General features: G+C 35.8%; 1 protein-coding gene and 1 pseudogene across 4 annotated transcripts in view; both read left to right on the top strand.

Moving 5' to 3' along the window:
- SCYL2 (SCY1 like pseudokinase 2) overlaps positions 1 to 7,659 on the top strand; it is a 119,674-nt gene extending 112,015 nt beyond the window's left edge. For 2 of the 4 annotated variants that reach the window (XM_037845763.1, XM_037845761.1), the window contains 5 exons: positions 374 to 474; positions 1,808 to 1,874; positions 2,016 to 2,108; positions 3,580 to 3,699; positions 4,378 to 7,659. In XM_037845763.1, coding sequence (XP_037701691.1) covers positions 374 to 474; positions 1,808 to 1,874; positions 2,016 to 2,108; positions 3,580 to 3,699; positions 4,378 to 5,022 — 1,026 coding nt within the window. In that variant the 3' untranslated portion in view covers positions 5,023 to 7,659. Of the gene's footprint in view, positions 1 to 373; positions 475 to 1,807; positions 1,875 to 2,012; positions 2,109 to 3,579; positions 3,700 to 4,377 lie in introns of all 4 variants that reach the window. The other 2 variants (XM_037845762.1, XM_037845760.1) reach the window with 1 other exon arrangement.
- A 9,560-nt stretch (positions 7,660 to 17,219) lies between these two features.
- Positions 17,220 to 17,742, top strand: LOC119542582 (annotated as a pseudogene).
- The last annotated feature ends 4,442 nt before the right edge of the window (positions 17,743 to 22,184 follow it).

Below are 22,184 nucleotides of genomic sequence, written 5' to 3'. Positions count from 1 at the left end.
CCCTAGGAAAATCAATATGTAATAACTGCTGGGGGTGGGGAGGACTTATAAAGGATGCCTGAAATAGTAGCTACTAGACAACTTGGTACATAAAACTCTTTGAGACCTAAAACTCATTAAGACATGTTGTCTGAAACCTAAGAGCCTCATCACCTATCATATCACCACCATATATAAATACTGTAAAATTGCTTGCTGTGTTATACTGGGCTTAAATAAAGATACTCTCCTTGTTGTATCATCCACATTATGATTGTGTGGTTCCTATTCTGGTAAAAATGGAGAATATTATTAACTTGTTGCATTATCTTAACTGATTACATTTGCTGCTAACTTGAAACATTATAACCATATCAATTTCTTATTATACCAGTTTAATTCTTTCATCTCCGTCATTAAAGAGATGCTGAATAGATTGGAGACTGAACATAAGACTAAACTGGAGCAACTTCATATAATGCAAGAACAGCAGAAGTAAGTAGGTTGTTAATAAGCCAGGAGTGAGAGTAAAGTTATCTTGTGGTTGATTTTCTTGAATATGGAATAGAAAAATTGCTGGCTTTTAATTTGAGTATATGTAAAACATTTATTCTTCCAACATATTAGTAAGTTGAATTGAGTTCAAATAGGATGTTGTTGAAAATCTAGTGATATTTCTGGGTTCAAAAGTATAATATGACATAATCTTAACATTTTCTCTACATAAAGAAAAGTGTATTTCTGAGAAATTCCCTTGTCAGCATTAGTCACTGGCATTTTAAATTCAGGTTGCTAATCACCATGAGTAGCACTTATAAATGGTTTTCAAATGTTTGAAGCCTTCTTGTTTTGATTTCTCCCTTTTTCTTTTCTCTAATCCCAGAAACATCTATAGAGCATTCATTTTCTATGTAGTACAACATCACCTGCCTCTTTATATTTTTAGGGAGAATCTTCTAAATTATTTGCAAAACACTAGTATTCAAAGAGGAGGGAAAGGTGGAAATGTATTCACTAGAGAATGCCAGTTAATTAAAATCAAAGCTCCACTATATTCTTTGCCTCAAAGCAAAAAGAACATGGCAGGATGCTTGTTAGTTTTTCTGAACCAAAAGATATCTGAAAATCAATAAATTAGTATCAATCATGAGAAAAGTCCCCAAGTAGAAACTCTTTAGCTTTTGCCCTAGTGGAAGAAGGCATATGGAGGTAAACACACAGATGGTGTAGAATGAGGTAAAATAGCCCTTTGTGTGTTCTAAGTGTACTTTGGCATGTAAGTATGTGATGTTTGATGGATTGACTATATTAACATAGATACCCTGAAAATTATTTTAAAAATTTAAAACAAATAGAAACATTTTAAATAAATCTAGTATTTATACTTGAAGGGAATTGAACCTTCTCATTTTCTTCTGCCTATCTAAATCCTACCTAACTTTCAAGGCATAGATCTGACAGTAATTATAGCATTTATTATTAGTATCAAAGATTTTGAAACTTAATCACATTAAGGTCCCCATATCATATCTTTCAGTGAGATTTTAAGCTCTTCAAAGGCAAGAATCACGCTTGTCTGGTTTTATGGCATAGTAATGAAATCTCAGAATGTTAAAAAAGATTTACATACAAATGCTAATTTTTTGGGCAAGCAGACATTAATAGTAGAAAATGATGGAAAAGTTATGACTCTCCTTAAAGAATGAAACCACAGTTTGTTTAGGTTCTAACAAATTCCACATGTCTAAAGTGTTTTGGGTATGAATATTTTAAAAGCATACATTTCTTTTTATTGCTTATTTTGTTATAATTCAATTTTCTCCTGCAGATCTTTGGACATAGGAAGTCAGATGAATACTTCTGAAGAGACAAAAGTTACAAATGTTGGGAATCAGGTAACAGAGAATTTAGATCATTTTAATTTTTGAAGGAAATACTTGACAGTGTGCTTTATTTGTGACTTTTAATCATTAAGCAGTAAAATCACATTTTTATTGAAGTCTATCTAAACAGTTGACTTTTTTCTATTTTAGCAGATTGACAAGGTCTTTAACAACATTGGAGCAGACCTTCTCACTGGTAGTGAACCAGATAATAAAGAGGATGGATTACAGAATAAACTTAAAAGAGTAAGTTTCCTTTTTGTTCTTTTAGTATTCTTATTTATATTATAGGACTTTCCATAGACCACAGATTTTTTTTTTTTTGCTAGGAAAATTGTTTAGCATCTTAACAGGAAACATTCTGTAATTATCTTTATGAAATTTAACAATAGTGGAACATGACCTGACCCATGTTGAGAAGAAACATGCTCAATATTTTTATCTTATTTTATTCCTGAACCGCCCACATGGCAGCATTTCTAGATTGCCTGACTCCTTTGTTCTTTCTGCTGACTTTGCCAGTCATACCCTATGGTAAACCCCATTGTCTCTCTTCTCTGATTCTACTGCTGTGTTGGTGACTTTCACTGAAGACTTGTGCTGTCCATCTACCTTGGGCTCTGCTTGATTATGGCTGTTCCATATTTCAGTTTCTTCCCTGCTTACTACATTCCTAAAGTTTCGGTTCCAAATGTTTTCCATTCTTTTTGGTTGAACCCAAAACCTTATCACTATTGAAGAGTACTGGTTAGTTATTTTGTAGAATGACCCTCAATTTGGGTTTGCTGTATTTTCTCATGATTAGATTAAGGTTTTGCAATTTTTGACATGAATACCACAGAAATGATTGTGTACCCTTGGTTTATACTATCATAATACATAATATTGAGATGACTTATTAGTGGTGGACCAGCAATGTTTTAAAGAAGATTTTCAGAATGGATTTGATTCCATCTAACAAACTGATAATAAAAAATCTGGATACATTTTTTATTTTCTGTTCATTATTAAGATTCTTACCTTTCCATTCAATTTTGAATAATAAACTATATAATAGTACTTTACTATTGAAATTTTGGTTAGCATCCAATATAAAAAAAATTCTTAAACAGTTTTGGGATTCTGAGGGTGATTTTCTTTTATTCTTTCAACAAATATGAGGACCTATATGTACAAAGCAAAGGGACTGCTGGACATTGTGGTTTACAAAATTGTAAAAGAACATGCTATGAATGTATAGTTTAGCAAGGCTGATCAAAGAAAAGACAAAGGTCAAAGCTAATGCGACATTAGGAGTGAAAGAACCTATTTAGTTCTTCCTTAGCTTTTTGATGAGCTTTAAAAATATTTTTTTGAGTGAAAGAGATTGGAGTTGAGTAAGATCTCCCAATTTTATAGAATGAATTCACTTAATCATATTCTCATCTGGAAAAATGGTTCTAATGAATGGTTTTAAATTATAATTGTTACCATACTGGAAATAACATTTTAAGCACTGATCTGTGAATTGCTACCTTAAGTTAAATCTAGTAATAATTCAAAATTTAACTTGCCTGTGACAATCACCAGTACAGGAGTAGTTTGCTATTTAGTTAAGTATCAAATAAGCATTGCCAAATGTACCAAGGTGTAGCTGAGCAAAAAAAGAAATATTTTGCCTTACAAATGGAATTATGTAGTTGCTAGTTGTTTTCTGTTTGTTTTGTTTTGTTTTAAGGGGTCACTTACACTTGAAGAAAAACAAAAATTAGCAAAAGAACAAGAGCAGGCACAGAAGTTGAAAAGCCAGCAGCCTCTTAAACCCCAAGTGCACACGCCTGCTGCTCCAGTCAAACAGGTCAGATTTCATTTCTTTTGCATAATTTTAAGCATACTACTCTTAAAGAGAAAGGTAGGCTTGAGCTAAAAGTAATTTTGTTTGTTTGTTTGTAACTTGATTTAGGAAGATTTACCTACATGACCTGACCAGTATTTATTTCTGTTACAACCAGTATTTATTTCTGTTACTTCTTAATCACTAAAATTCTTCCTCTGGGAAAAAAAGTCTTTGCAGGCCAAAAGGCAAAAGGGCGAATATTTTGTAGGTACTTACATAAGAATAGAGACAACACATTTCCACGAATTTTTGGATGAAATTCAAAATATAAAAATAATAGAGATTGTATGGTATGTGAATATATTTCAGTAAAATTGCATAAAAAATAATAGAGTGTAACTTTTTCTAATACAGATCTAATAAGAATGCAATTATTTTGGGAGGGGAGATAACATTTGCTTAATTGGAGTTCAAAGCTACTGTTCTTTTTTATCAAAGTGATTGCATATGTTCATCTGTAAAAACCATACAAAAACAAATGGTGGTCTGGATTTGGCCTGCAGGCCATGGTTTGCCAATTCTTGGTGTAAAATGTTGAGCATAATTTTAATTTGTCCTTTAGAATTTCATCTTTCAATTTTTTAAGAATAAAACAATTTGGATTTCTTAGAGATAATGTAATTCCCTCATATTTTGCAGACTAAGGACTTGACAGACACATTGATGGATAATATGTCATCTTTGACCAGCTTTTCTGTTAGTAACCCTAAAATTTCTTCTTCAAGTACCTTCACTTCTGTTCCTTCCACGGGCCTTGGCATGATGTTTTCTACACCAATTGATAATACAAAGAGAAATTTGACGAATGGCTTAAATGCCAACATGGGCTTTCAGACTTCAGGATTCAATATGCCAGTTAATACAAACCAGAACTTCTTCAGTAGTCCAAGCACACCTGGAGTGACCAAGATGACGATGGGGACACCTTCTACTTTGCCAAACTTCAATGCTTTGAGTGCTTCTCCTGCTGGTGCAAAGCAGGCCCAACAAAGACCCACAGATATGTCTGCCCTTAATAATCTGTTTGGCCCTCAGAAACCCAAAGTTAGCATGAACCAGTTATCGCAACAAAAACCAAATCAGTGGCTTAATCAGTTTGTACCTCCTCAAGGGTCTACAGGTATGGGCAGTTCAGTAATGGGAACACAGATGAATATGATAGGACAATCTGCCTTTGGTATTCAGGGTAATCCTTTCTTTAACCCACAGAATTTTGCACAGCCACCAACAACTATGACCAGTAGTAGTTCAGCTAGCAATGATTTAAAAGATCTTTTTGGGTGAGATGTCTTGCTCCTATTTTTGAAGGTTTACTTCAGTTTTAATCATGGGTGAGCTGATTTACATCTTGATGTAGTTGGCTTGGAGGAACTATTTCTCTGGAAATTTGAATGGATCTATGACAGAAAACACCTGTTTCCACGCCAGCATAGTAGTTGTATGGACTCCTAAACAGTTGAGTTTTTTAAAGCATTGAGGATTTTTTTTTCCTCTTACCAATTCCTCTTCAGGTTTTTAAAGATCCAACCCTAACCACTCTCAGAGGATAACAAGGACAACTGAATATCTTGAAAAGCAGAATTTTTTAATCAGATGTTTATTTTGGCTTGTAAATCTTGGTGTTATTAAAAAGAAGAGTTGATGGTAATTGCAAGTTTCATCTATTAAGTACTACACGGTACATTGTCTGCCTTCACAAGTCATTACCTACATTTTAATGTGTGAAAAATAGTAATGCTGTATTGATTTGTTTGAATTAGTATGACTGAGAAAATGATAATCATAAAGAAAAGGATCAGATCATTTGCTTTTCCCAATCTTATTTCTCAGATAAGCTATTGATTAGTACAAAAGACAGATCAAATACTGCAAAATTTAACTTACCTTGGTTTCATTGGTTCAAACTAAAAGCATTACTAACCATCTTAAATGCAAACTAATCATTGTAAACTATATTTTAGCATGGCCTGCCTCAAATAGTAATGTATTTTTCTGTATTTACTTGGATATATTTAGAATCACTTTTTTTCTCCTGTATCACAGGCAGAAGAGGTACGTCCTGATTTGTACAGATACTTGACAAAGCACTCTGATATTATTTCCCTGACTACTGCCTTCATATTTCATTTTGAATTCAAACGTCTGATGTTGCAGTGTATATGAATTGCATTTTCAAAAGGAGATTTGTAAGAATTAAATTATATTTAATGAGTAAACTTTTGAGATGTCTGCTGTATTGTTTCAAATGTACTATACTTCTCTAAAAATGAGCAGTGTATCCTCTGGCTGTCACCAGATTCATTTTCAGCTTGCCTGATAAGTCTGACCTCATCAGTTACTGCTACAGAAGCTTCATTCTTTCTTTTCTAGGAATTTCAGGAACCTTTCATTCTAACATTTTAATGTCCATAGTTAGCCATTTTTAGGGAGGAAAGAATAAATTGTTCTAATAGAAAATATGCTTTAAGTTTCAAAGCCTATCTCTGATTATATTTTTCTTTAATTTTCTGCTTATTCAACCACAAAGTTTTATGCTACAATGTCATCTGAATTTTGTTAAATTATATTCCATTATTATATGATAACTTTAAAACTATCTTTCAAAGAACTATGTGTGTATTATAGTTGCTGCCATAGAGTTTGTGTTTTTTAAATTATCTGGAACCAGCATTCATTAAAAATAAATTATATGAAGTTTAGTGTGCTGGTCTTAAGTTCATTCATTGAATATGAATATTCATTATGTACACACACACTCAATATCGAATATACAGTACCTGATACTTTAATTATAAAATGTAACTTGATGGTGGTATTATTGCTGGCCAGCATTCAGCAAGAGGAGCTCTAAACAATAAAATGTCACCTTTCACATCTGGTTTCTGTATGAGCTGTACTTTGTTACATGGTTTTAGAAAAAGAACTGATAGGAATGCTTAAGAAATTTATGCAAGAAATGAAAAACATTAGGCAAATCAAAATGTTTCTGCCAAATACATTCACAACTTGACTATATTATCTGTCTTACTTGTAACACAATACTTCTTTTGAAAAGCAATTTATATATGGAATAAAATTGCTTCATGTTGAATTGTTCTTTGTAACAATTTGGTAGTTACTGTTTATTGGGGGAATTGTTTTTTAATTTTGTAAAATACTTCATTTTAATAAATAACTTGAACTCCTAATTAGAGGGAAAACATAATATAAAACTTGTGTAATCTGAACTTCTGAATGTAAAAATTTGAAAAGGTATAATATGTAATTCTTAGGTGATTTTCACATCTTGAAATTTGCTCTTTCAATTGTGGTAATGGCGCTGCATTTTTACAATATTTTTCCTACACTTTTTTCCTCCCTTCTTAAAGCCATTTTACTTAAATAATGTCCATCAATTGAATTAGAACCAGTTGCTTTTTTCTGCTGAGAAATTGCCTCTGAAAGATAGACTGGGCTGTTTTTAGACTTAAGTATTTCTATATGAACAAAATATTCAATAACCTTAAAATTAGTCAGATATTGAGATCATTCAGTTCCCTAGGGCTTGGATAGAAATTGGTAGATTAAAAAAGCACCTGTAGACAAAAATTACAACAAACATTCCCTTTCATTTCAATTGGTTATATTTTCTCCTAATGTTAAATGAAGTGTATGATATATATGGTGTATAGAAGGAAATGGAAGTAGACTATGTAGTTAACTGGTTTTTTGTTTGTTTATTTGTTTTATTTGTTTTTTGGAATGCATATAGTCTTTTCATCTGAATAAGTTAAAGTAGTGTGTGTGTGTGTTTTTTTAAATCTGTAAAGTACTGCACATGGTAGCTTTTACATATTGAAGAAAAAAGTATGTGTGAAAATAGCTGATAGCAAGCACAGAGTATACACCAAATAAATTTTAGCTTTGTTAAAACTTTTCATATTAAGTTGTGATTTCATGCTTTGTGATTTACTGGTCTTGAAATAATTTTAGAACAAAACATATCTAAAAGTATTTAAACTATATACGATTTTAAGAGCTTATCTATGTCAGTGACTTGCAAACTTACTGTGACATTCAGTAAGAAATACATTTTACACTGCAAACCAATGTATAAATTCTATGTCTGAAACAAAAGTTTCCAAAAATAATGGCTTTACTAAACCTAATGTATTCTGATCTTTCTTATTCTATCCTGTTAGGGTGGGGCGTGGGGGGAAAGCTAGTTACAATCCATAAAGGATTTCATGTCTTATTTTGAATAGAACTGAAATAATTCAGCCCTGTTTCTCTACAAGCAGATATAGAAAAAGGGTCAGAGACCTTACATGGCTTAGCCCAGGGGCAATACAAGGTCAGAGCCAGGAATAGAAGCTACTAGGTGTTCTAATCTGCCCAGTGCTCTTTACCAAATTGCAACCCTTATTTTATGAATTCTGGAGGTGCTTTTGTTTTATGTAGCAAGTAATTGTTTAGTACTTATTGTGTACCATAAATGTATTTATAATGGAAAAAAATGGTGTTGAAGGAGGCAAGGTAAGGAAAATGACAGAGCAGAAATGTATACAGTCAAAATCAGCCTTTGGGCTGCTTTCTGCATTGTGGACGAAGAGAGCTGTGGAACCCAGGTTAGCAGTGCTTGCAGGGCCTGGACGTGAAATTTGGGAAGCCAAATGGGAGCTTGTTTTATATTAGAGCATTTTTCTCTCAAAGCATCCGAAGAACTCCATCCATTCAGGTTTTTACTGCCTGGGTTGCAAACTAAAAATGCAAGCCTCATAAGAAATAGGTGAAATTAATTTTTAAAATATATTTAACTTAAAATATCCAAAATATCATTTCAACATGTAATTAATATAAAACAGTACTGATATATTTTAATTTTATAATGAGATTGATACATTTTTGGTACTAAATCTTTGAAATCCAGTGTGTATTTTATCCTTAGCACTTCTCATTTCGGACAAGCCATGTTTTAAGTACTCAGTAGCCACACCTGGCTAGTAGTTACTGTATTGGATGCCACAGGAGTATATGGACGCTTTGTTCAACTTTGTGATACTGGATGGAGCTGGACCCTCTAAACTTTTCTTTCTCTTTTGCCAGCTGGCAGGATGTTAGCATCAGTAGAGGGCACTGGAATGGCACTGCAAGGCAATAGGAGCAGGAAAACACTTCACTTCTGTGTTCTGGTTTCCCGTTTTTTATCCATTGCAGGATGCCCAAAGCCCATGCAGAGGAGCTCCAGCTGTGCTAAAGGCCACACTCTCCCAACCTCACTGCCGCTTTGGAGCAGCTCCAAATTTAGCTTTGATAAACGTTTTCATATTAAGTTATTTCATGCTTTGTGATTTACTGGTCATGAAATAATTTTAGAAAAAATGAATTCATAAGAAATTGGATATAGGATTTTAAGAGATTATGTCAGTGCCTTTCAAACCAGCTGTGACACTCAGTAAGAAATATATTTATACTGCAAACCAGTATATAAAATACATACCTGAAACAAAGGTTTCCAAAACTAATGCTTCAGAGGCAACTTTTGCCACGCCTTCAAGCAACGCTGGGCCCAACTCTGGGCCATTGCCCTCTGGCAAGTTTCTTCACCACTGGCAGGCTGCATTTTCCTGTGGAAACTGCTTCCCTTTTTATAGAATTCTGAGTCAGTCTTGTGGGTATGGGGGCCTCTGTTTATTTCCTTAATTTTTCACTTTCTCTCAGGCCTACAAGTGTAGGAAATAGTAGGTGCTTTTTTTTTTTTTTTTTTTTGCATCTGCTGCTTCTTTACCCCTTCATCATACTTTACTCGTAACTATTTTCTACTAGCTTAATACTTACTATCTTAAAATTTTCCTGTTCATATATCTGTGGTGGTTTCTGTCTCCTGTCTGGACCTCCCCTGGTAGATTTCTGAATCTGTTAATAAGCCATTTAAAAATGGGGCCATATAATGTATGTTGTTACCAAAAGCCATACGGAATTGTGTATACATTGTCTATTAAAATGTTCCTTCTAGAGGTTCTTTTGAAATGTGCTTATAGTGGAAATATGATTTAGCTACTTTTAATATACCTATTTGATGCAATTCCAGTTTTGTCTTCCCCACACACACTTTTTTTTTTTGGTTATGTTCATTTGTGTGGTAGCCTAGGATGCTAGTAAACCAGTGTTTGACTTTCATATAAAGATAAATGAGATAGAGACTTAATGTCTAGAGTTGGGATGTAGGAATCAACATTGATGCAGGTCTCTTCCAAGTCTATGTTCCTAAACCTTCCAGTCTTTCTAAATGCAATGATGAAATAAAAGTAAATATAGGGCATTTCTGTGGGCACATCAGAAGCATATAGAGATATGTGGACTTCAGAGCTAGACGAAGTTTGGAAAAAAAAATTCAGGTCGAAGTTAAAGCATCCATTTATGCTTTTGATCTTGTGTTGTTTTTAAGAAAATCTTATCTCTAACAGTGAGTGTGAAGAGATGGAAAAGTGTCTTACTGAAGCATGTATCCTTACCAGACTGCTCAAATTTCATAAGGGGATGACATCCCCACCCCCAGCTTCAGGAATTATGTGGATCTGCCCTTAATCAGCAATGAAATCTGCATTCTAGGTACTTGTTAGAGACAACCTTAAATTATTGCCTTTATCTTTTAAGGTCTCTGAATAGTCACATATTGACAGGGGATTCAGACAAATTTGCAGTCCACTTGTAGCAAATGTTTAGGAAGTTAATAGTATGCATAGTTTGGTATTTTACTTACTTTCTGGCTTTATTTGATTTTAAAATGTATCCTTTTTTCTCCTTTGACTTCCTATTTTTTCTTTTTAAAAAGTTTTCTACCATATTCTTAGAAACTGTCTCATTTTGGAATAAGGCAGAGTATAAATAAACAAATATTTAGAACTCATGAATTTGAATCTTGTGTCTTTCACCACCTAGCTTTGTGATCAGAAGAAGTTTTCCCAGCTATAAAATGGGGACTATACTTTATAGGTTTATTAGGATTACATAACGTAAAAGTCTGAAAGGCACTAGGCAAAGCTCCTGACACATGGTAGGTGATCAATAGATATTCCCTCTTCCCTTAGAATGAACATTGATCTCTAAAATAACCTCTGCTTGAATGAAGAACAGATACTTCACCTGGAATGATTTGAATACATTCATTCCTCAGAAAATGTGTTATGACTTGGCACTGTGAGGTTCTTGGGACACAAACAGAAAAGAGATAACAGGCCTTGCCCTCAGGGCATTTGCACTCTAGTTAGAAAGAGCACCAAATAAGCAGGCAATTACAAAACAGTGCAACATATACTGTGATAGAGATCTATCTACATATGAGGTGCCCAGCCAAGGTTAGGGGAGTTGGGAAGGCTGCTTGGAGGAGGAGGGACCTTGCTTGGCCTTGCATGGAGCCTTTTTTTTTTTTTTTTTTTTTTCTTTTTAATCATCATTTTATTGAGATATATTCACATACCACGCAGTCATACAAAACAAATCGTACTTTCGATTGTTTACAGTACCATTACATAGTTGTACATTCATCACCTAAATCAATCCCTGACACCTTCATTAGCACACACACAAAAATAACAAGAATAATAATTAGAGTGAAAAAGAGCAATTGAAGTAAAAAAGAACACTGGGTACCTTTGTCTGTTTGTTTCCTTCCCCTATTTTTCTACTCATCCATCCATAAACTAGACAAAGTGGAGTGTGGTCCTTATGGCTTTCCCAATCCCATTGTCACCCCTCATAAGCTACATTTTTATACAACTGTCTTCGAGATTCATGGGTTCTGGGTTGTAGTTTGATAGTTTCAGGTATCCACCACCAGCTACCCCAATTCTTTAGAACCTAAAAAGGGTTGTCTAAAGTGTGCGTAAGAGTGCCCTCCAGAGTGACCTCTCGGCTCGTTTTGGAATCTCTCTGCCACTGAAGCTTATTTCATTTGCATGGAGCCTTTTAAAAATTGTTTTTGTTGTTATCAAATGATTGCTTTGGAATCACCTTTTCCCAAATTAAGTTGGACACATTGGGAAGGAGATTAGTACAGGTAACCAAGGTCTTTTTGAGTTCTGAGATTATATGAAAACTGCTTGAATTAAGGGAAGTCTGGTCAAATAACTTGATTACCAGAAAATTAGCATTAGCTGCTTAAAACATTTTCTGTTAGAAGCAGGGATGACGGCAAGGCAAGGAGCAAAATAAGTGAGCTATGATGTTATCTTAGCTAATAATTTATACTTTAGCCTATTGAACATTTCAGAAATTTAAGAATCCACACTTAACAACTCAACACGTGTACATTGAATAGATAAATCCATTTCATTAAAACAGTGGCTGGTTTCTGGGGCTGGATATCTGGCATAAATGTATTTAGTCTATAAAACTACCAGAAGATGTCACTGTCTCCCAAGTAACCATCCATTACATTGGCCCTTTTACAGGTACATTTTTTGAATGACAGACTATGAAAGATAATGACTATCTAGCTTGTGGTATTGAATCTGAAAATTATATGGCCTCACAAAAAGTCCTTGCCGAAGGTGTGTGGGTTTTTTTCCATCTTCATCCTAAATATGAAGCCTGTTCACTGCTCCATATATTGAAATTATTTGGGCATTCATGGTCTCATCTGCACTTTGAAGAAAAACAAAGGTGTTGAGAAATACTCTAAAAATATCCTCTCTGATCTTGACTTCCTCCCACATTATCAGCTTGCATTATTATGATACAACTGCATTTACTAAATGATCATATTTTCTAAGATATTTTGGTCTTGGACACAACCTAGATAATCTTTGAATCATTTTTTCAAGTCACCATTCAGGTGTGGAAAGCAAAACTGAAGTGTTTCCACACTGTACTGATCCTGGATGAAACGAGTTGAAATCTCCCCATTTCCTCACAAAAATGTTAATAAAAAAAAGAGTCCCTCATAAAGAGGGACTTCAGCCTGTATCTGAAACAATATATACTCAGAGGGTTCAGGTAGTAATCTACATTAAGGAAAAATAAATCTATTGTCTGTACAGCCAGAAAATAGACTCATGTTGACAGTAAGTGTCTTATGTTGGAGGCTCTGGGCAGTGGGATCCTCCAAGGTGAAATAATTTGTTGTAGGTAACCAGTGATGGCAAGCAGATACGAACAGGGTATGATTTCTAGTCCCAGTATTGCCCCATACCTCAAACGTACCAACTACCTTGTTTGTCTTCTCCTTACCTTCAGCTTCAGCAGTAAGGGGGAGTAATTGGCCCAACCGAATTCTCCAGTAATGAGAAGGCTCAAAGGAGCAGTGAAGAGAGAAGTTTAAAAGTGTTTTATAAATACAAGGAATTCGTGTTCTAAGTAAATTTTGGACTTCTATGATAAGTGTGTAATACTTAACAGAAATGATTCCATGCTGTATATTTAAATATATCATAAATAAATGTATTTTGGTTATTTGATCATTTCTTTTTAAAATTTCATTAGTTTGGCAAAAAATTAACAATACCTAGTACTTAGGCAGTTACAATGATGGACTGAAAAGAGAGCGTGATATGTTTCTGGTGTGTCCATGTATGCAACTTCATATTTGCAAAGTATTATAGACAGATTTTATGTATTTAAGTGATATAATAATCCTAAAATTTAAGAACATAGAGCCAAATTAATTGAGCTATTACACCTAAATCACAGTGAGCTGAAATAATGGGATTAGCAATGTTTTATTGTGGGCTGGAAGCAGTGTGGTATAATAAGGTGAGCATTTACAGCTAGATGAGTTTTAAATCTTGGCTCCATCAAAACCTGTGTTACTTTGGGCAAGTTCTTGAGTTTGAGCCTCAGCTTCCTCATGTAAAATGGAGATAATATCTATTTTATCATTCGTCATATTCACTTTTTTCATTCTACTTTGTGAAAGTGAAATGAGATCATAAAACTCAAGTCAGAAAAACAGATAATAAAACAATTACAATAAAATGGAATAAAGGTTCCCAGTAGCCTCCCATTAGGAGGGGTGTCTTGCCCAGATTGGGGTGGGTGGTGTTGATCTTAAAACAGGGGCTGGTGCATCGTGGGACGGAGAACATCTTCTTGACCAAAAGGGGGATGTGAAAGGAAATGAAATAAGCTTCAGTGGCAGAGAGATTCCAAAACAAGCCGAGAGGTCACTCTGGTGGGCACTGTTACGCACACTTTAGACAACCCTTTTTAGGTTCTAAAGAATTGGGGTAGCTGGTGGTGGATACCTGAAACTATCAAACTACAACCCAGAACCCATGAATCTCGAAGACAGTTGTATAAAAATGTAGCTTATGAGGGGTGACAATGGGATTGGGAAAGCCATAAGGACCACACTCCACTTTGTCTAGTTTATGGATGGATGAGTAGAAATAGGGGAAGGAAACAAACAGACAAAGGTACCCAGTGTTCTTTTTTACTTCAATTGCTCTTTTTCACTCTAATTATTATTCTTGTTATTTTTGTGTGTGTGCTAATGAAGGTGTCAGGGATTGATTTAGGTGATGAATGTACAACTATGTAATGGTACTGTAAACAATCGAAAGTACGATTTGTTTTGTATGACTGCGTGGTATGTGAATATATCCCAATAAAATGATGATTAAAAAAAAAAAAAAGATAAGAGTGAACTTAGAAAAAAAAAACAAAAAAAACAAAACAGGGGCTGGTACTTGGTGTGTTTTGTTAATTTCTCTTCACTTGACTGTAAGTTTTCCCTAATTTTTAGTGGAACTTTTTAATGAAAGCGAACAGATTAGTATGTAATCTTAAAGACCAGAACCCCATTTTATTTATTTTTAAAATTTCTACAGTAGCTAGCAAAAGCATATGTATAGTAAGGTGCTCAATAAAGTTTTTAAAGACAAAAGGATTCCAAATTCATCTCTCTTGGATTATGTTAAAGGCGTTCTTTAATGCCCAGAGTAGAACTATAAGATTGCAATGTACTGAGTATTGTGGTGTTAAAAACTCAAGAGGTGGGCTTAAGGACTTAGTCCCATCTCTGCATTCTATTGGTCAAGTTATCTTGGGCAAAATTTGAGTCTTGATTTCTTTTATCTGTTTATTTGCTTGACAGGTTGTTGTGAGAATCAAATGAAATATTTGAAAGTGCTTTGTACACAAGTTTTGACTGTTAATAAGGGAGTAAATATTAAATGTTGGAGAATTACAACAAAAAAAGTCAAGTTTTATATACATTCTGATTAGTGCTAATGATAGCTATCAACAATATACAAATTTTAAAGGATTGAGAGAAGTCCTGGATAAATGAAACTTTTTATGTTAGTCTCTGTATGTCAGGGTGTGGGTAGGAGCTTGGAATTGGGATAGGGGGTAGGGTTGGTTGGAAAGAACGCCATGGAATTCAGGAGAGAAGAAACCCCAAGATTATTAGTTCTCTCCTTAACCTTTGCTTCCTTACAAAGTCTTTATCCAAGCAGGTGAATAATATGGTCCTTACTGCTGCCCTTGGTTCAAATTGGTTGTATTTGACGAAATTATTTTCTTGACTAAATATTATCTTAGGGTTTTTGGGGGATTTGTTTGTTCACATATTTCCCCCTAGGTAGCAGATTAAAATGACTCGGCTCATGAGCAGGTTTACAACCAGCCTGTAAACTCCACTTGTTTCACTATTGGGGACTCAAGTCCTACATATCATTGAACTGGACAGTCAGGCTGGCCACATGGTTTTAGGTATGAGCAGTCTTGGCATCACAAGATTTGAGTTTTAAATAATTGGATTAATCAAGATTCTTTGTGAGTAGAAGAAATCATCTTAGCTGGTGTGCTGGTTTGTATATTTATGTTCCCCAGAAAAAGCCATATTCTTTAATGCATTCTTGTGGGGGCAGATGCATTAGTGTGGATCGGGTAGGAACCTCTTCGTTCAGTGTCCATGGAGATGTGACCCACCCAACTGTAGGTGATAACTCTGATTAGATAATTTCCATGGAGGTGTGGCCCCACTCACTCAGTGTGGGCCTTGTTTAGTTTACTGGAGCACCATATAAGCTCAGACAGAAGGAGCTCATAGCTAGCTGGAGCTGAGACAGATGTTCTGAAGACTGCTGTTGGAAGCTGATGCAGACATTTTGGAGAACACCATTTTGAAACGCCACCTGGGAGCAAGCAGATGCCAGCCACATGCCTTCCCAGCTAACAGGTTTTCCAGATGCCAATGGCCTTTCTCCAGTGAAGGTACCCTTTGTTGATGGACACTTTATGGCCTTACGACTGTAACTGTGTAACCAAATAAACCCCCTTTTATAAAAGCCAATCCATTTCTGGTGTTTTGCATTCTGGCAGCATTAGCAAACTAGAACAGCTGGAATAAATAAAAACAGGGGAATTTGTTATAAGGATGTGGGTATTTCATGGAAACCAAGGATAGAAGGGCAGCTGAGTCTAAGACAGGAACTGGAGGGCAGTGTGGGTGACCCTGAAGTTCTCTGAGAATGAGGATATGGACAAGCACACCTAAAGTGTCTTGGCTAATATTATTTTCTCTAGAAGCTTATTTACTCACAGAAGTCTTCAAATATTTGTCAATGGCTGGATTTTTTTTCTAATATATGTGCAATCTGCATATCCCTAGCATGAACCAAAGCTTTTGTTTCAGGGTTTTCAAAGGGTTCTGAACTAGACAAGATTTCTTCTTTTTTTGCTGCATTTGATATTTTGGGGTAAAGAGCAAAAATGTTTTATGCTCATCTGTAAGCAACCGAGTTATATAGAGCATAAGATCACCTCTCCTGCCTTGTCTTCCACCATGTGGGCTTACCCAGCAGTCTGAGATAATGCAAGGTTCCCCTAGGTTCCATGCTCTCTCATGCGTGTCATGTGCATTCACATTTTGCACTCACATTTTTATCGTCTTCTCTCTTTCTTGTCCCTAAAGGCTTACACTCCCATCTCATCTAGGAAGCCGTCTCCATCAGCAGGCTAACACAGGTGCCCATGCCTGTAGTCTCATAACCCTTATTATGGCACTCACTACACTGGCGGACTCATTCATTTTCTGGTTCAAGGGCAATATCACAGTTCATCCCTCAAAAGGGCATGGCATCTCAAGAACTGGAACAAATGAATAAATGAATGAAATGAGTCTCAGTTCTAGAAAGTCCGGCTTCATATTTTCTTGTCTCTATTATCAGTAACTATAATGTGGAAGTTAAGAGTAAAGGCTCGAGGAGGAAGCCGGGGACCGTGGCGGCAGGGACGGGCGGAAGCTGCGGGTTCGTAACCGCCGCTCCTCCAGGCTGACGCGCGGGCTGCGAAGCCCAAGGCCCCAGTCGCGTTGGGCGGCGCTGCGCGGGGCCGCTGGCTGCGGAGCCGGGGGTGGGGCGGGGTGGGGTGGCGGCGGCCGGGCTGGAGGCGCAGGAGCACATCATGACTCTCAGGAAGACTTTCTGATCTTGGGGAGGTGCTTCATCCCTGGGGAATTAAACAGCACGTGGTACAGGGTGACGATTTCTTGGCAATTTAGTGTGGAAACCATTGATCGCCTTGCTCTCATTTCTACCTGTTCTGTGTTGGCAAGGGAGAGTGCCCAAATGAGCAAGATATCACAGCAACCCAGCACTTTGGCAGTGAACGGAATAAGTGTTACCCATTCTCAGGCACATGGCAGAGGCTTACAGCAGGTTCCTCAGCTGGTGCCCACTTGCCCTGGCGGAGGAGACAAAGCTGTGCCTCCAAGCAAGCCGAGCAAAAAGAGTTCATCCGTGGATGGAAAGAAACAGTAATGAGTATCGTCAACGGAGACAGAGGAACAACATGGCTGTGAGAAAGAGCCAGTTGAAAAGCAAGCAGAAAGCACAGGATGCTAAAGAAAGTAAATTAGCTGAAAGAAGATGAATGGTTGGAAGCAAAAACTAATTGCTGACAAAGGAATTACATGTACTTAAAGATTTGTTTCTTGAGCATGCACACAACCTTGCAGACAACATGCAACCCATGAGCACTGAAAATATGAGAATAAGTTCTGATAATGCAGAACAGTAGACCTCACCGTTTCCAAACTTCAGGACCTGTGGCTTGAACCTTAAAGGTGTGACTTCTTCAGCCATATTAATGGCTGAACATTGTCTTGTTCCATTATTTAAAGATCCACTGAAAAATGTTTTCTGGAATCAGCACTGAAGAGTCGATTAGCTAAAAATGTTAGCTGTGTAATTTGCATATATGTTTTTAAATGATTTTTTTTCGTGGGGATCAAAAAACAAACATTTTTAAGGTATATGGTAAAAAAAAATATCGTGGACCTTGATGTTCTTGATCAATCTTGACTTCCCAAAAAATGCTTCTTTTTTAGGTGGACCAAAGAAATGGGAAGCTGGCAGGTTGTGCAGAAGGTTCCTGGTTTTTAATGGAGATGGTTAATCGGATTAAGAAAAGTTGAATGCCATCTATATTAACATATTTGTGATTTTTTTCCTAAACTATGTATTAAAAACTTTATATCACCTTAGGGCAATAGAAACTAATTGCTTTGTTATATGGAATGATTTTATATATGACATAACACCTATTTTAGCATATGAGTACTATTTTCCCCAACAATTACAAGGTGATTTTTAATAGTGATGCCTGGTTAAGTAAAGAGATCCATTGCATTTTAAAGGCATATGCGGCCAGTTGGCTTAAAGACACAAATAACATTTTGGGAGCAAATAGATTTTGTTTTTTGTTTTTTATAAAAATATAGCCTATTAGAATTAAACTTTTGGGGTACATTTGGGTTATTGGATTGGCATTATTTTGTTTCCTGAAAAAATCTCAGTAGTTTAGATAAACTCGCATACCAAAATTTTAGTTTCTGCAGATGCCAGTAAAGTAAGCATTTTTCAATACCATATCTCAGCTAAGTCAGTAAACAAAATGTCTTAACAGTTTGACTAGACAAGCTACTGATAAGGATTTGGAATATTAATTCAGCAGATTGTTTCCACGGTGTTCAACATAACTATCATGGGGCCATGATTTCTAAAGGCAAATATTTCTTCTAAAGGCAAATATTTTTTCTAAAGGCAAATATTTTTTCTCAAGGATGATTTTGGTATTTGATCTTAACCAGTTGGTGATTAGAAAAATGTATCATTTACTCCATGCCATCTCCCAAAATGAGTGTAAAAAAACCTCGGAAGTGTAAGGTTTTGACCTTTAATTTATTTCACTTAAATGCATCTTTTTTTGTATTGTTTTTGTGACTTTTCAAGTGGCTGTTCTTCCAGACTTTTTGTACCACTGCTTCTGTTTTTTTCATTTGTATGCTTATATGTCCCCTAAATTATTTAAGAAAGTACTGATAAAACTCAGGATATTACCATTTTTGTTGACAGTCAGAGAATGCCCATCACTAAAGGGATTCTCTAGATTTTGGCTTATATCAGTGTTGGTAGTTTTTATTGTCTCTATTAACGGTGTGTTTGTTGTTTTTTAAGCACAGTTCTAACTCATATTTGTTGGCTTTTTCGTACTGTTTTTTTTTGTCCCTGGTTGGTGATAAAAGACTCAGTTATACTTAGTTTAAAAGTTTGTGTTACTAGGTCTCTCATTTGCATATGGCCATTTTGGGCCACACTGCTGTGTCATATGGGGATTTAGGACCCTAACCAGAATGAAGCTCAGTGTAACTCGTGTTGCACCCTTGGATTGGTGGCAGGGTGCTGACTTCACTGTTCCCGTAGGCAGAGGACAACCTGGCAGTGTCCTGTAACTCAGCAAAGCCATCGTGAGGGCTGAGGGCCCCTTGTGACTGTGAGACAGGAGGCCAGGGTTGTCCCGTGGGAGATGCTGCTGAGGAAGGGTGATTCCCTATAGAGCAGGGAAACAGGATGGGGTTTCTGTTAGGGTCCAACACCAGTTTACTTTGGGGGAGTAGTGATCCACTTTAAAGGTTGGTAGGTGTTTGAATAACTTAACAAGGACACACCCACAGAATCCTACAGAATCTTGAGTAGCTCGTTGATGTTACATAATAAACCTAATTTGGGATGCAGTTAGGTCACTTGAATCCTTAAGCAACTATCATAGGTGTTAGTGACATTTTAATCTCTTATTTACTAAAAACTATCTTTCAGGAATTGATGTCCTTATGGAATTTATGGTTACCAATGATATAAATTGAGTCAACTATCTTAAAAAGGAAGCTTTAAAGAAACTGTCCGGATGTGTACTCAATATTTCAAATCAAAACATAAGATTGGAACTTTTTGGAAAAGTTGATTCAAGCTTTCCTATTATCTGTGCTAATAAAAACTTTAGCATAACAATCAGTTAGTTGTGCATAGAACAAAAATGTTAGCCATTCATTGTCTTGACTAACTTACTGAACTGGTTGAAAATGAAAGTTCTTAGTTTGGTAGATTAATCAGTATAAAATCGAGGAGACCAGTGAGTAAGTTTACAGCTCTGGGAATTGTAAAATGACTTTTATAGCTTTTATAATGTGCGTTATCTATGAAGCATTAGGATTGGATCTGCCTTTGCGAGCAGTTCTGGTGGTTTAGGAATAAGGCTTTGCTCTAAATTTCTAGCTGCATCAGAGTCTCCTGAGATTGGTGCTTTTTGACTGGTTTTGGCTACAGATGGTGAGATGAGAGCAGCTCTTCCTGTTGTCTGGCCCCTTTCAGTTATTGTGATGCAAGCTCAGATACTTTAGACTTTCTTTCTAAGTACTAAGATTTTAATAACATATGACCAGATTTTTGGAATTCAGGTCATGAGTGTGAAATTCTCAAATTTACGTTGTAAGCAATATGTGCAATTTAATAGTTGATATTAAAGGAAAGGAAACTAGCAACTTTTGATGTTTCTTAATCCCCATTAGAGGGCTTGAAACCTTGTACTTAATCTTCATCACTCCATGTGCTTTCTTTTCTTTTTTTTTTTTTTTTTTTCTCATAGACCACTGAAATAACCTCCTTCCTAGCAGCCAGAATGAAGCGGTCTCTTTTTTTTTTTTTTTTTTTTTTTTTTTTACATTTTATTTTGAAATAAATTCAAAGTTATAGGAACAGTTGCAAAAACAATACAAACCCCATACACAGAACTCCAGCATTCCCTGACCACCCCCCCAATACCCCGATCCACTAACTTTAACATGTTGTCACATCGCTATTTCTTTCCCTCCCTTCCTCCCTCCCTCTCTCCCTATCTATCATCCATCATTTATTGCTCTGTCTTCTGAACATATGAGAGCTAGCTGCACACATCCTTGAACAAACACTATAATTCACATATACACTTCCCATGAACAAGAACATTCTTTTATGCAATCCCATTAAATGCAGCTAAGAAGTACAAGAGATTCAACATTGATACAAAGCTTACATTCTATATTTCCTTTTCGTTATGTCTCAACTTTGTCCCTTTGAGCCTGCTGTCCTCCATCCTCAGATCCCATCCAGGGTCATCCTTGGCATTCAATTATCATCTATTTAGACTGTCTTTTTTTTTTCCCCCTCAATTGTGGAAACATATATACAGCCTAAATCTTCCCATTCCACCCTCTCTCTAGCCTTCCATTAGTGGGATTAATCACATTTAGAATGTTGTAATGCTATCACCTTCCCACCATCCATTATTAGAAATTTCCCTTCACCTCAAACAGCAACCCTACACTCATTTCTTAACTCCCCATTGCCCCTTCCCCCATTTCTCTTAACCCATACTCTACTTTTCATCTCTATGGTCATATTCTCTGATAATTTCTTTGTGTTTACTGTGGAGCTTAAAATTAAACACTTAAATCCATAACAATCTTGTTTTTCTTTGATACCAACTTAATTTCAATAGGACACATAAACTATGTACCTATACTCCTCCATTACCCCACCTTTATCTAGTTCTTGTCAAAAATTACATATTTTACACTGAGTTCAAAACCACTGATTTGTCATTAGAGTTTGTGTATTTTCTATCATGTAGAAAGTAAATAGTGGAGTTACAATTCAAAAATTATTGACTTCTATTTGTATTCCATTGTGGTCAGAGATTGTGCTTTGAATATGTTCAATTTTTTTTTTAATTTATTGAGGCTTGTTTTATGTCCCAGCATATGGTCCATTCTGGAGAAAGATCTGTGATCACTAGAGAAAAATGAGTGTCCTGGTGATTTGGGATGTAAGGTTCTATATATGTCTGTTAAAATTCTCTATATCTCTTTCTCCTTTCTTTGTTTCTCTGTTGGTGGGCTTCCTTTAGTATCTGAAGTAGGGCAGGTCTTTTATTGGCAAACTCTCTCAGCATTTGTTTGTCTGTGAAAAATTTAAGCTCCCCCTCAAAGTTGAAGGAGAGTTTTGCTGGATAAAGTATTCTTGGTTGGAAATTTTTCTCTCTTAGAGTTTTAACTTTGTCATGCCACTGCCTTCTCGCCTCCATGGTGGCCGGTGAGTAGTCACCACTTAGTCTTATGTTGTTTCCTTTGTATGTGGTGAATTGCT

The sequence above is a fragment of the Choloepus didactylus genome, chromosome 8 (genome assembly GCF_015220235.1).
Source record: "Choloepus didactylus isolate mChoDid1 chromosome 8, mChoDid1.pri, whole genome shotgun sequence".
NCBI classification, from domain to species: domain Eukaryota; kingdom Metazoa; phylum Chordata; class Mammalia; order Pilosa; family Megalonychidae; genus Choloepus; species Choloepus didactylus.
The sequence above is the reverse complement of the archived record's forward strand: the minus strand, read 5'-3'. Positions and strand labels throughout refer to the sequence as shown.